This window comes from Alligator sinensis, unplaced genomic scaffold (assembly GCF_000455745.1).
Source record: "Alligator sinensis unplaced genomic scaffold, ASM45574v1 scaffold680_1, whole genome shotgun sequence".
In the NCBI taxonomy this organism is placed as follows: Eukaryota; Metazoa; Chordata; order Crocodylia; family Alligatoridae; genus Alligator; species Alligator sinensis.
Window position 1 is genome coordinate 796,594 of NW_005842508.1, and position 14,074 is coordinate 810,667.

At 40.9% G+C, this 14,074-nt stretch overlaps 1 protein-coding gene across 1 annotated transcript in view; it reads left to right on the forward strand.

Moving 5' to 3' along the window:
- Positions 1 to 14,074, forward strand: part of IL18RAP (interleukin 18 receptor accessory protein) — a 66,201-nt gene that overhangs the window by 48,384 nt on the left and 3,743 nt on the right. Inside the window, exons 4-11 of the mRNA XM_006031516.3 lie at positions 424 to 688; positions 797 to 971; positions 1,878 to 2,052; positions 2,565 to 2,633; positions 2,907 to 3,030; positions 9,130 to 9,284; positions 11,723 to 11,860; positions 13,604 to 13,774. Coding sequence (XP_006031578.3) covers positions 424 to 688; positions 797 to 971; positions 1,878 to 2,052; positions 2,565 to 2,633; positions 2,907 to 3,030; positions 9,130 to 9,284; positions 11,723 to 11,860; positions 13,604 to 13,774 — 1,272 coding nt within the window. The remainder of the gene's footprint in view (positions 1 to 423; positions 689 to 796; positions 972 to 1,877; positions 2,053 to 2,564; positions 2,634 to 2,906; positions 3,031 to 9,129; positions 9,285 to 11,722; positions 11,861 to 13,603; positions 13,775 to 14,074) is intronic.

The following is a 14,074-nucleotide window of genomic DNA, read 5'->3' on the forward strand; positions in this document are numbered from 1 at the left end:
AGGATGGTTTGCATGTTTTTCATTAGATAGTCATTGAATAAAAACAAGTAATCCTCCTGAATGCCTCTTAGATGGGGTGAAATCTAGCTAAACCAATAATGGTAAAGATGCTTTGAGTAAATTCATCCACAGCTCATGCTCGTGAAGCAGAAGACAGGACAACCTCTGTCATAGCTCTGTGACTGAAATAAATATGCAGGTAAAATCCAAAGAGCTGCAAGCTATTAGACTGTGTTTAAAGACATACAGCAACTCCTCATCTGGTGACACTAGAATTGTCTTTAGTAGACCTGTGCCAATTTAGTTTTATTGTTAAAAACATAAAATTCCATTATGGAATATTCACAACTCTTTTTCTCCTTAATGATGTTTTCCTGTGTTTTTGTTGGATTACTCTGATATTTTTGTTATCCTCCCTTTCAGGATGTCTTCACAAAGAATTTGAAAAGCATTACCGTGCAATTAATAATAAGGAAATGGTCTTACAATGCCCTCTACCATCTCAAAGCTACACCCACATTTTCAACAACTCACTTACATATAAAAAGAAAGTTGTATGGTTCCGGCAACAAAAAGAACTGCCGGAGGTTATTGGAAAGGAAAGCACTAATCCCACTCAAGAAGGGAATGCACTTTGGTTCAAACCAATACGAAATAATGACTCAGGAATATATATTTGTAAGATAAGGTATACCACTATGACAATGAATTTTTCACTGATTTCTAAAATGCTTTTCTGGTATGATAGCTTGAATATTTTAACTTGTTTTTCTTTCTTTTTTTCTGTATTATGCAGGGAAGAAGCCTCATGTTTCAAAATTATCATAGAGGTTCAAGCAAAGAGTCAGGCAAGGTGTTTTGACTATGAGACACACACACTGTCTCTCATCGCTGGAAAGGGGGATTCAATTTCTTGTCCTGGGCTAAAATGTTACGGTCATTTAAACAGATCACAGGTGACATGGTACAAGGTAACAAATACTTTCTTCTAAGCACATTCATAACAGAACCAGTGCAGTTACAATTCTAGGCTGAATTCTGTATTTACATACATTTACTCACAACTTCTACTAAAGCCAATACTAATTGCGCTTAACAATCTGAAGGCAGAATTTTGATTTTCCTATATTTTAATGACTTATAATTATGAGTTCAGTAGGAACTAGATTTTCCATTTCACCAGGAATATTTTGATTTAGATTTTCCTTTTTTGGCCCCATACCAAAGCAGAATGGAAACAAACAAATCTAAAGTTTTCCATGCAACAAAAATTTTGAGAATAATTTCTTTGGGGTTTAGAGAAATATTTTGTTTTTCTAAAATAGAAAAACTTTATATGTAAGAAAAAATGTAACAGTGAATTTTGCTTTGAAAAGTTTTTTTTTTAAATGAAAGACTGGCATCTATTAAAAAATGGCCAAACATGTCCAGATGCACAAGTCCATTGTGCCACTTCAAGTACCTGTGAAATAGTCAAGGTAAAATGTCACACGGTAAAATGGCCTCCCAGAGGGGTGGCCAACCTGTGGCACACATGCCACAAGTGGCATGGGCAGCCTCTGTGTCTAGCACACAACATTTGGGGAGGAGAACAAGGAAAACAGCAGCAGATAGGACAGGGAGCAGTAAGCGGAGCACCAGATTGCAATACCGAAGTGTGAAAAGATAATTTAATGGATAGCAGAGGGGAAGAAGCCTATTAATATATATGCTACTTTGTATCATAGTCCTTATTCCATTTCAGGTTAATAGAGATTTTTTTTATGTTTCTTTAATCCAGCAAAACTGATTGAAATGGAATGTAAAGTCCTATTTGGCTATGAAAGAGACTTCATGTATATATAAATATTATTTCTTTTTCTTTGTTTTTTCTTTAGAATGGAAAATTACTAACAGAGAAGACATTTAGACAAAGTCTAAAACTTAAGGGTGATAAAATCAACTTGCTTACCATCTATGACAAAGATGCTGGTGTGTATGTATGTGATTACATGTTATTTGTCAATAATACCAGATGGACAATGAGAACAGTAGTTAAAGTGAATGTCATTGGTGAGTAATATATCAACTCAAAATAATAAAATATCTGAATGCACATTTATTTTTGTCAGTAAGTTAGATCAGCTTTTCTTTCCCAGAATGTTTGACTTTTACTTATTTTTTCATGCTGAAAATTTAGCTATCACTCACCCTCTCTTGTGTTGTCCTCTACTGGAACTTACTGCTGTGACCAAGTCTGTCTCCTTATCCCCTCCACAAAGCTGTTAGCAATTTGTCTCACTGTCTGAAGAAACATTTGAGAAACATTTGGGATAGGCTAAGAATGTTCAGACAGGCCATCAGTTTGATTAGCAACCCAGATACAGAGATTGCTGTTAATATTGATGGCCTTTGGAAAAGCCTTCAGCATTCAGTGATAATATACACCATACTACTGTGCTGTAATCTAAAATAGTGAATACAAGATCAGAATTCTTCTTGGATTTGCCATAAACTAAGATCTTTTCATTTCATATAATGTAGCAATAATCATCATTACAATTTATTATTACTTCATTTTGCAGCACCAAATACCATCTATGCACCAAAAATGTTGTCTCCCAAGGGTGTGAAGATCCTTGAAGCAGAACTTGGTATGATGGATTTTGTTGTTGGTGGTGTTGTGGTTGTCTTTCTGGCCTAGAAGATTTGAATGGCATATTGATATACTGTATGATAAATGCATTTTGTTCCCAAGGTTTCCACTGTTTTATATAGATCACAAATCAATAAACTCAAACTCATATCTTATTGGTAGTACATTCCTTTATTGTCATCAGTGGGGAAAATAGACACTTCTTTGTATAACAGTCCTTATTCCATTTCAGGTTAATAGCGACTTCTCTGCATTTCATTTTTTAATCCAGGAAAACCAATTGAAATGGAATGCAAAGTCCAATTTGGCTATGAAAGAGACGTCATACCCATGATATCATGGAGCAGACACAGCCAAGAAGGAAAAAGTGAGGAGCTTGAACAGAAGCAAATAAGGTGAACAAATATAATGCCTTGAATAAAGTGTAAATAAATGACAAAAATCTTCCATAACTGCTACTTCTAATATGTTCTCATCTGAAGACACTGGAAAAGCACTAACAAATATCAGTTTAAGAAAATTCCATTGACCAGCACTGAAGATTTTTATACTTGCATACACATATTACACATTAATGTGTGGGTGTATAAGATGCACACAGTCATGTATACATGTGCAAGGTACATATATTAATTCACACACATTTCTTTACTTTCTAATATATTTATGTATATTAATGCTGTATTACATATATGTATAGATGTGGGTGTATGTCTATATTAAAAGAACATTAAGGGTGCGTCTACACATGGCGATGTAGTATTTGTAGGCGTCTATACATGACAAGCAGTTACATCGCCATAGCAATGTGCTCCCTCTGATATAATGCACTGCTATGGTGAAGTAGCTGCTAAAAATAACCATGTGCCGCTTGTACGGCATAGTACAGGCTATTACAGTGCTGTGATTTAGTACTTCCTTTTGAAAGTACTAAATCACAGCACCATAACAACATTGCCATAGTAGCACATGTAGACACGCCCTAAGATTGCAAAGTCAAGTCCCCCTGTGTTATGAAAAGGCAGAATTAATATTGCCTATGCAACCTTAATTCCTTCCCCTTGTGCCTGTGGACTATGATCTCATCTTTAAATTCATAGAGTCATAGAAGTTAGGGGCTGGAGGGGACCTCACAAGATGATCAGGTCTAGCCCCTTGATCTAAGGCAGGAAAGACTGCTGAGGTCAGATGGCTCCAGCAAGGTGTGCATGCAGTTGTCTTTTGAAGATCTCCAGGGGAGGTGACTGTACCACCTCTGGAGGGAGTCTGTTCCAGACTCTGGACACACAAACCGTAAAAAGTTTTTCCTTAAGTCTAATTTGAAGTCATCTGCTATCAATTTATGACCATTATTCTTTTTAGTCTTCCCCTGGGGTGCCTTGGTGAACAGATGTTCTCCTAGCCCCTCATGTTCGCCCCTTATTTACTTAAAAGGCTGCCACCAAGTCCCGAGTCTTCTCTTTTCCAGGCTGGACAGTCGCATGTCCTTCAGCCTCTCCTCATATGGTCTATTTTCCAGACCTCTAATCATTCATGTGGCCCTCCTTTGGACTCTTTCCAGCTTCTCCACATCCCTCTTGAAATGTGGCATCCAGAACTGGACACAGTTCTCCAGCTGCCACCTTACCAATGCTGAGTAGAGCGGGAGGATAACATCCTTAGTCTTGCTTGTGATGCATCGGTTGATGCACGCCAGTGTTGTTTGTTTTGCCGACTATAGCATTGCATTAGTGGTTCATGTTCATTTTGCGGTTGATCATGACCCCCAGGTCTCTTTCATTTGTGCTGCTGGCTAGTGTAGCACCACTAAGCCTGTACATGTGTTGTGAATTATTTCTCCCCAGATGGAGAACTTTACATTTCTCGGTGTTAAACATCATCAGGTTTAGATCCACTTACTTTACAAGCCTGTCCAGGTCAGCCTGTATCCTCAGCCTGTCTTCCAGCATGACTGCACTCCCCCAAAACTTGGTATTTTCCGTGAACTTTCCCAATACACTTTCCACACCCATATTCAAATCATTGATGAAAATGTTGAAAAGCACTGGTCCAAGTACTGAGCCTTGAGGGACACCAGTGGTCACCTTTTACCATGTTGACTTGGTTCCGTCTATTAACACTCTCTGGGTTCAGCCTCAAAGCCAGTTTCCCAGCCACCAGACCATTAAGTTGTTGAGGCAACAGTTTCTCAATTTAACTATGAGGACATTGTGGGAGACCAAGTCAAAGGCCTTTATGAAATCCAAGTATATGATGTTGACCTCATCACCCTTATCCAGGTGGTGAGAATAAGATAAGGTTGGTCTGGCATGACCTGTCTGCAACACAGCCATGTTAGCTGTCTTTTAGAATACTGCCTTCTGTTAGCCTATCACTGATGGATTCTTTGATAAATTTTTCCAGGATTTTTCCAGGGATTGAGATCAGACTGTTTGGCCTATAATTCCCTGAGTCCTCCTTCCTTCATTTCTTGAAGATAGAGACCACACTGGCCCTCTTCCAATCTTCTGGGACCTCACCGGATTGCCATGAGTTCTCAAATAGTTTTGCCATCAGTTGTGCAATGACTTAGCCAGTTCTTTCAGCACTCTTGGATGAAGATCATTCGGTCCTGCTGACTTATAAATATCCAGCCTCTCTAGATATTCCTTCACAAAGTGTTTGCTGATTGTAGGTGGGTGGTCATCCCCACCTTGTCCATCCTGCTTCCTGTCAGGCAAGTTAAAATCCTTGGTCTGGTGGAATACCACTGTAAAGTATTCATTTAGGAGTTTGGTTTTCTCCTGAGTGTCAGTTGTCAGCAGTCCCAATGGGTTCAGTAAGGTTCCTACATTTCCCTTATTTTTTTCCTGCTTCCAACGTATCTAAAGAAGGACTTTTTATTGTCTTTGGTTTCTGTTGAGTTTGTATTTGGTTTCTGCCTTTGCTTTTCTAATCTACTCCCTACAGGTGCAGGCCATTCCTGTGTACTCCTCCTTGGGGGTAATTCCCAGCTTTCATCTCTTCTAGGCTTTCTCCTTTTGTTTTCAAGATCTCCATAATGTCCCTATTGAGCCAGGGGGGTCTCTGAGCCCTTTTGCTACCTTTCTTATGAACAGGAATGAACCTCCTGTGTGCTCCAACGATTGTATCCTTGAGGAACGACCACTCTTCTTCGACTACCTTCTCCATCGGACCATGGTCCCACAGGGCCTTATCCACCAATTTCCTAAGCTTGAAGAAGTCAGCTTTCCTAAAATAATGGATGGTGAAAGTGATCACCTCGTGGTCACTGTCACCTAGATTACCCTCAATCCTCAGGTTACCCACTAGATCATCCTCTTTGTCCAAAACCAAATCCAGTAGTGCCTTTCTCATGGTTGGCCCGTATACTTCTGGAGTCAAATAGAGCTCCTCAGTACAAGTGAGGAAGCTAAATGACCACTTGGGTTCAGAACTAGCTGAGTGCTCTTCCCATGAGATGTCTGGGTAATTATATGATCACATATTATGTTTTCCTTGCCTCATGGGGTAGTTTTTAAATGCCTCTTTCATGAGGTCCTTTTCTTCTTCTCCTTTAATTCCCTGTCTCATGTGCTTCTACATCTTCTAGTTTGTACAACGAATGTGGTGGAGGTGACATTCTACACAACCTTGACTAATAACCATGACAGTCTATTCTGTGAATTGAATAAAGACCAGGGCCTTTGGACCTTGATGGTATCAAATTGTTAAAATGAGCCCTTTATGTGTGATATTACCCATCATTAAGTAGGCTTGATTTTAGGTTGAAAAGACAACTTTAATTCAGGCATTTCCTAATTTTTGACTGCTTGACTTTGCAACAGTATTAACAATGTTATTGTTTCAAAATGGATTTAATGTGTAATTTCACAGGATTCTAGAAAAATGAAATGATTAAAAAATACTTTTACATGGCATCATATTGGTGCTGACATGTTCATCAGAAGGGTTGGAATCTTATGATTTACTGCTTGGAACTCAGTCATTTCAGTTACAAGCATAATGGATAGCAATAGTGGGGTGCCATTCTCTGACAGCCAGCACTGGAGATGGACTGGATATCTTTTACAGTAGATTTCAGAGATACTCGCTTCCAGCAGTGGAGTGGTGAGACTCAGAAATACAGGTTCTTGGAGGGAACAGTTCCCCAGCCTCGTCTATCTGTTTTCCCCCAGACTAATTATTCATGTCCCATCTTCTAATCCAGGGGTGGGCAAAATGGTGGATCCAGCTGGTGGCCGGGCTCCATTTCCCTGCAGTCCCTGCCCGCATCACTACATCCGGTTTTCATAGAGACTTCAGCAGTGGCAGAGACATGACAGTGTGGGGCCAGGGTTTCTGTGGAGACTGGCCCCAGCAGCACTGGCAGGGCATGCAAGGAGGTGGGGAACTGCTCTGGGGCCGGGGGTGGGATCTTGTGGCAGTGACAGCGTGGTCTGGAGGCAGGTCAGAGCCACAATCTGCTGTCTACATGCTCCTACCTGGGGATGGGGCCAGACTAATCCTTTAGTGGGCCCTAAGCAAACAAACTTGTGGGCTCCTACTTAATACTGTAAATTTATATTACTTGTTTCACTTAATAATTATAATATGTAAAATAAGCACAACTGGGCCCCTTCTTCACTTAGCACCCTAGGCATGTGCCCAATTTGCCTATGCGTTGATCTGGCCCTGCCCGGGGCATGCAGGCAGTGGATTGCAGTTCTTCCCTGACTCTAGACCATGCTGTCACTGCTGAAAGGTCCTGGCCCTAGAGCAGCTCCCTGCTCAGCCACTGCTGCTGGGGCTGGTCTCCATTGAAACCCTGGACCGGCCCCAGTGCTGGGGCCTCCATGGAAACTGGCTGCAGCGACATGAGCAGGGACTGCAGAGAAATGGAGTCCACTGTGGGCCAGCCTTTGCCCCCCCTGTGACAGCTGAAATTATGTCTGTGTGATAAAGGTGCTTGCTGAAGGCCCTATGAAGTTTAGACCAAGTGTTTTTTTGTATTTGTTTAGATATTAAGCTATATGTTGTTGCTAAAAGCCTAATTGAAGATTAAGATGTAGTGAGGCCTTGTATAAAGTAAGGCCTAGTAAATTTAGCAAAGCCTTGAAGTAGTAAGGCCCTGTGGCGTAGTTAAAATTACCTTATCAAAGGAAGGCAAGGCTTGTACTGCTAACTGGTCAGTCTAAGGACAGTTGAAGTAAAAGGAATCTGAGTGGTTGTATGTTATCAGAACCATTCAGAAGCTTTAAATTGGCTGGAATATCTGGAAACCATTCAGAAGGAAGATACAGCTCTGTAAAAAGAATTAGTTAGCTGTTGCCTGGATCAGTGGGCCCATGGACCCTGAGGAGCCCAAGGACTGTATTCCAGGGTCCTTTTTGGTACCCCTTTGGACAGTGTCGTTCAGGAACGCCTGACTTCGCTGAACTTTGTAGAAAGAGAAGCTTGCTGTATATCAGGCATCAGAGGGGACTGCCAATAAGTTGCCGACGTGAATTGCTTTTGTCTGTCATTGTTTGTCTTGTTACTACGCGTAGTTGTGTTTTTGTTAAGTCAATAAATCTTTCTTACCTTTCTACCCCCGACCATACTCTCAATCCCGAACCTTCCGCAGGTGGCTGGGACACACCCCTGCTCTAATGTGTCTCTGAGTTGCATCTCTTTCCTATTACTTATCTTGATTGGTTTCATTACCTTTGATTACCCTGTCCCAGTTTCTTCTCAATGTTCTCATCCCATTCCAAGATTCTTGGCCCATGTAATCCCAGTTTGGCCCTCTGGACTACCCCTGGTTAGTATCCCGGGTGCCTTCACATATACATTATCTGCTTATCCCCTCCCAGTCTTAATCTGTTCCTCCATCCAGTTCCACCCTCTCTGTCTAACTGTAGCTTCTTATCCAACTTTACTAGCCCTTCTGAAAAACAAGGTATACTGGCTCAAATGGAGCACCTTATTATATAGGTATTATGCTATAAAGCTTTAATTTCCCAAGATAAACAGAGTACTCTGAATTGAGTAGTTCAGACATCTCTTCACAGCATACTATTGTGCTGTGTAGATGCACCCATCTCACATTTCCATATATCTCCAGTGCACCAATTGAAATCTTCAGCATGGAAAAAAATAGATCTGCTTGCTGACATTATATTCGTATTTATGGAGATCATCAGAAAAACATTTCCTGGTTTGGCACCTGTACTTACTGAGGCGTTTGCTAACTTCACATCTTATAAAGGTCTCATAAAGCAAAAGAACACAGTCCCTTCAATTTAGGTAGGTTCGTAAGGATGTGCATAAACATGAGTACAAGTCAATTGGATATTTTGCCTAATCAATAGTGCTTTTTCATGACATAAGTATCTTAACAAGAGAACATAACATCATCTTCATGACCTCAGATGGAAGTTTCATATGAGGCATTTCATATGAATGCTAAAAACATTGCCACCTCTTAATTGGTCTAATCAAGGGCTTCTATGAATTATTGTTTTCCTGTTTAGGGATGAGAAAAATGAATTAGTGGGAGAAACAGTTATTCATATAGCCAAGCTGAGGGAAGTAACTGAAAGGGACCTCAACAGCAACTTCACATGCATTGCTCAGAATTCTGTGGGAAAGTCTACAGGAGTGATCAAGCTAAAAAGAAAGGAAAGAGGTAAATTTATCTCATTTCTCCTTATCAACACTTCCAGTCAGTCTCAGGGGTTCCTTAAAGCTGAGTGAAAAAAAAATGCTTCTAAGGACATATCCCCACTAACAGGAATGTGTGTTTCCCTGGGGACAACTAGCAGTGGTACACAATTGTGTCACTGCTAGTTGTCCCCAGGCATGCCCCTGCATACGCACCTTGGTGTGAGCAAATTGCTCCGGGTGGGGGAGGCTGGGGCCAGCAACTGGGCTGGCCTCAGCAGCTTTACCTGGTCTCCTGGGGCATCAGTGGCAGTGTTCGGGTGCATGGAGCTTGGCCAGCACCCAGATCTTGGCTTTGGTTGGCCAGGCTCCAGTTTCTGATGGTGCACACTGCAGCCATGTGCACTGCCCCACTTCTTTCTGCCATGTTTTTTTTAAGATACTGGGATTTCCCTGTACCTAATTTTGCTGCCAGGCTGCAAATAGGCAGCATGGCAAGCATGTTCACCAGCACAAACTGCACGTTCCCGCTCATGGAGATGTGGGGCAAAAGTTAGGAGGGCATTCCATACCAATTAGTAGGGACCTACCAAATTCATGGGCTGTGCAGCCACTCCTTTAATCTTGCAGGTTTCCCCATGCCTCCCCTGCTGCTGATTGGCGGAGGGGCCCTGCCTGCTCAGTTTTGATTGACAGGGTGGCAAAAACCATTTTAAATATGATGCTGCTTTTGCCTCCTGGCCAGTCAGCAACAGACAGCAAGACCAGTGCAGCACCTCAGCCAATCAGCTCTGTGGAGGGGTGGGGTACACGGCGGGACTTGCAAGATTAAAGGAGCTGCTGCACAGCTTATTTCCGTTGTGAATTTGGTAGGTTCTTACCAATAAGTCTCCCCTCTTGAAGAAATGGAGCGTCTTGAGGGCTGCAGGAGACTAAGTGGAAGAAGAAGGGAAGGGTGGGAGGGAGGAGGGATTACTGTGGGTAGAGAGGTGTGGTTCTTGTAAGCAGCAGAGCAGTTGAAAGTACTGTGTTCCCTCAAACATAACAGCATTATTCAAGATTCAGGATTTTTAGTACACTTTTCTTATTCTTAGTGTGTCTAGCTCAGACAGTTGATCATAACTGGTGTGAAATTGGGAGACTTCTGGTAATTTCAGCAGAGACCAAAGACTGAACAAATATGAGAGTGAACCTATCCTCACATTCTGAAAAGGGTGTCTGCTTATTCTCACTGAAAACACATTGGTGAAGAAGTGTAGAAAATTTGCAGATTCTTTCCCTGTGCTTTATAGTACTTGTTTGGTGGACAACTTTTGGAGCTGTTAATCAGACAATTTTCAAGGCTACTAAATGCCTATAGATTGTTTTTAATGAATGCTAAAATATGTTTTTATTATACTGGTCTGCACTGGCACAGGCTGAGGACTGACTGGCTAAGTAGCAGCTCTGCAGAAAAGGACCTGGGGGTTCCAGTGGAAAATAAACTAAATATATGTCAACATTGTGCCCTTGTTGCAAAGAAGGCTAATGGCATACTGGGCTGTGTCAGGACTGGAGTACACTGGAGTATTGTGTCCAGTCCCCCAGTACACAAAGGATGTAGACAAATTACAGAGAATCCAGCAGATGGCAACAAAATGGTTAGGGGGCTGGGGCACATGACCTGTGAAGAGAAGCTGAGAGAACTGGGCTTATTTAGTCTGGAGAAGAGAAGACTGAGAGGGGATTTAGTAGCAGCCTTCAACTACCTGAAGGATGGTTCCAAAGAGAATGGAGCTAAACTGTCCTCAGTGGTGGGAGATGACAAAACAAGGAGTAATCATCTCAAGTTACACCAAGGGAAGTTTAGGTTAGATATTAGAAAGACCTTTTGTACAGGGAGGGTAGTGAAGCACCAGGTTACCTATTGAAATCATGGAATCTTCATCCTTCGATGTTCCTAAGACCTGGCTAGATGAAGCCTTGGCTGGGATGATCTAGTTGGGACTGGTCCTGCTTTGAGCAGGGATTTAGATTAGATGACCTCCTGAGGTCCCTTCCAACCCTAATTTTCTGTGATTCTATGATGGATCTGCTTTTTACGTAAGTAGGGAGACACTAGATATCCTTCTGCATGGGAATTCTACGTACTCAGAGGGAGATAGACTACCTAACTTCAGACTATCAGGTGCAAATCAACCCTGTCTTTTGCACAGTTCTATGTACAGTTTCAAGTCGCAATGTTCAGCTCTGAACTTGGATCCCATGCCAGACTTCTCTTTGTGCCTGGTTTGCCATTTTATGGGTCCATAAATTAGATGGACATGTGGCATGTTGCTATTTATGGTATGATTAACGCTTTAATTGTGCCAGAAATATAAAGTGTGCCAGGGACCTTAGTCCCTTGTCTAGTGTTAGCATTTCTTGCAAATATCAATATTTTGGAAATCTTAAATTTTAATAGCATTACATTTATTTTTTCAGTGCATTTCTTATACATCTTATCTGGTCTGATTTCAATGTTACTTGGACTCCTTGTGAGCAGTGCTTTTATTTATCAGCATTGGATTGAAATAGTGCTGATGTACCGAAATTACCTGGTCAAGGATGAAACTATAGGAGGTAAGAAAAACAGAACCAGGATATGATGTTATTTTATTTCAGTTTTTTCTAGTGCGATCTGAAATGCTGGTTAACAGTTATGCTTTAAATCAACTGCTGTCTGTGGGCCTGATCCAGATGCCTCTAAAGGCAATGTGGGGCTTCCTATCAGCTCCTGATTCCAGTGAATGTTGGATCAGGATTTTAGAAAAGCTGGAAGACATAAGGGAAATTCATATTAAATGACTGACATCTTGCAACAACAGCCCTAATTCAACCATGGAAGAGTAGGAGATAGATTTCTCGGTATTGTTCAGTGAGAGCAGTGAAGTACTGTTAGTTATTTAATAAGAGTATCCTATAATAATTTTCAATCTTAGACTGTGATAAAACCTGAGGACTAGAGATGCACGTGTGTGCAGAGCTGGGTCAGGTTTTGTAGATTCTAATTTCTTTTCTTATCTAATTAAAACAATTTCTCCAAAATGTGGTTATGTGTTCCTTTGGTTACTCGGCAAATCAGCCTAGAACTTGCAGGAAATCTTTAAAATGTCATCTTAAAAAATAAGCAGAATGTGTTGATCATAAATCAGCATGATCAGTTTTTATTCTGTTGTTTAATATTTTTATTGCAGTAATGATAAGAGACTTTGGCCAAGTAAAGTCTCTGCAGTTTTAAGTCCTGTGAAGATATATAGTAAATGATAGTTTAGCTTCACAAAGCTTAAAATATAATTTGGTATATTGGGGTGGAGGGCCCTGAAGGTATCTTCTTAAAGATACTTTTCTAGCAACAATAACAACAATTACAAATTACTTGTGATTGTGTAACAGGCCTGCCAAACTGGCGAAATGATTGTAGTACAAACAATTCATTTCCTTTTTAAGAAAACAAGATGTAAAAGTTTTAAATAAGCCCTAGTCAACCTCCACATCTGTGAACCTGAATTTGTATGCTTGCACACTTTCTGGAGCCTGCTTGTCTGAATAGGCTAACTCTGGATGTAGTTGTACAAACTGTAGTTGCACACATAAGTTTCCATTAGTACTAACCGAGCGTGAGGCTTATCCAAGATTCCATTAGATACCCATTGCCCAGGGCAGATGATTACAAAATCATTACCTCTTACACAGTGCTCAAACCTGTAATGTATTGAGCGCTCTTGTCCAGTTCAGCAAAGATCTTAAACATGCTTAACTTTCAATATATGAGAAATTCCAAAGACTTTAGTGAAGTCAGCATCTTTCAGGACTGAACGCACAGTAAGTATTACTGTTCTGAGCACTAGTTTATGTAGTCTTTTCACAGCTCTCTCTGGTTGTCCCATGACCCACCTGACCACATTTAATCTTTACCCTGTTCAACTTTTTACAAAAATGGCTCAGCTTTAAAATGGAAATATCTGTTAATCTCTTAAATATATATGCATACAGCTAAAATGAATGCTACCTAGACTCCTGGAACTTTCTCTAAGCCCTGGGAAAGGTGGTGTCTGGATTTGAAATCCACAGGTCATATGTCATTCTTTAATGGGAAAGAACCTGCGTACAAAAACTGGATGTCCCTGAAGCTTTAAAACAATGCTTAGATCCAGGCCTGAATTTTGCATCTTGTACTTATTTTGCACATTCAGTTAAATAAGCTACAAACTGTGTATAATGGTAATTTAGCATTAACTGAAATTGTTGGTACTTTAGAAATACATTAGCCAGATAAGATTAGCTACAGGGTTTACAAAAATAATCATTTAAATTTAATTGTAGATCACAAAGAGTTTGATGCTTTTGTGTCCCATGCAAAAATGGGCTCCTTTGAAAGTGATTCCAGTTTTGTCAATGAGGAACAATTTGCCCTGGATGTTCTTCCAGAGGTGTTAGAGAAGAAACATGGATACAAACTGTGTCTCCTTGAAAGGGATATTCTTCCAGGAGGAGGTAAGTTCCTGCCTAACTGGTGAAAATGTGATAAAAATCCCTCCAAATGGTTTTAATTTTCAAAAAAACATATTCATCAAGGATTCAATGATACTGTGTATTGTGTGATTTGATTACGGAGTTTCTGCTCATATGGGGTGGATCCAGAGGGGATTTTGTGGTGTGGTATCAACCCCTGCCCCCTTTCAGACCACGGTGAAGCAGCAGCAGCCAGGGACTTTTAAGTCCCGCAATCAGGTAAGAATTGTGCCCCTCCTTCCCCTTCATGCTCAGCAGCATGCCCCCCCCCCCCCCCCCCCC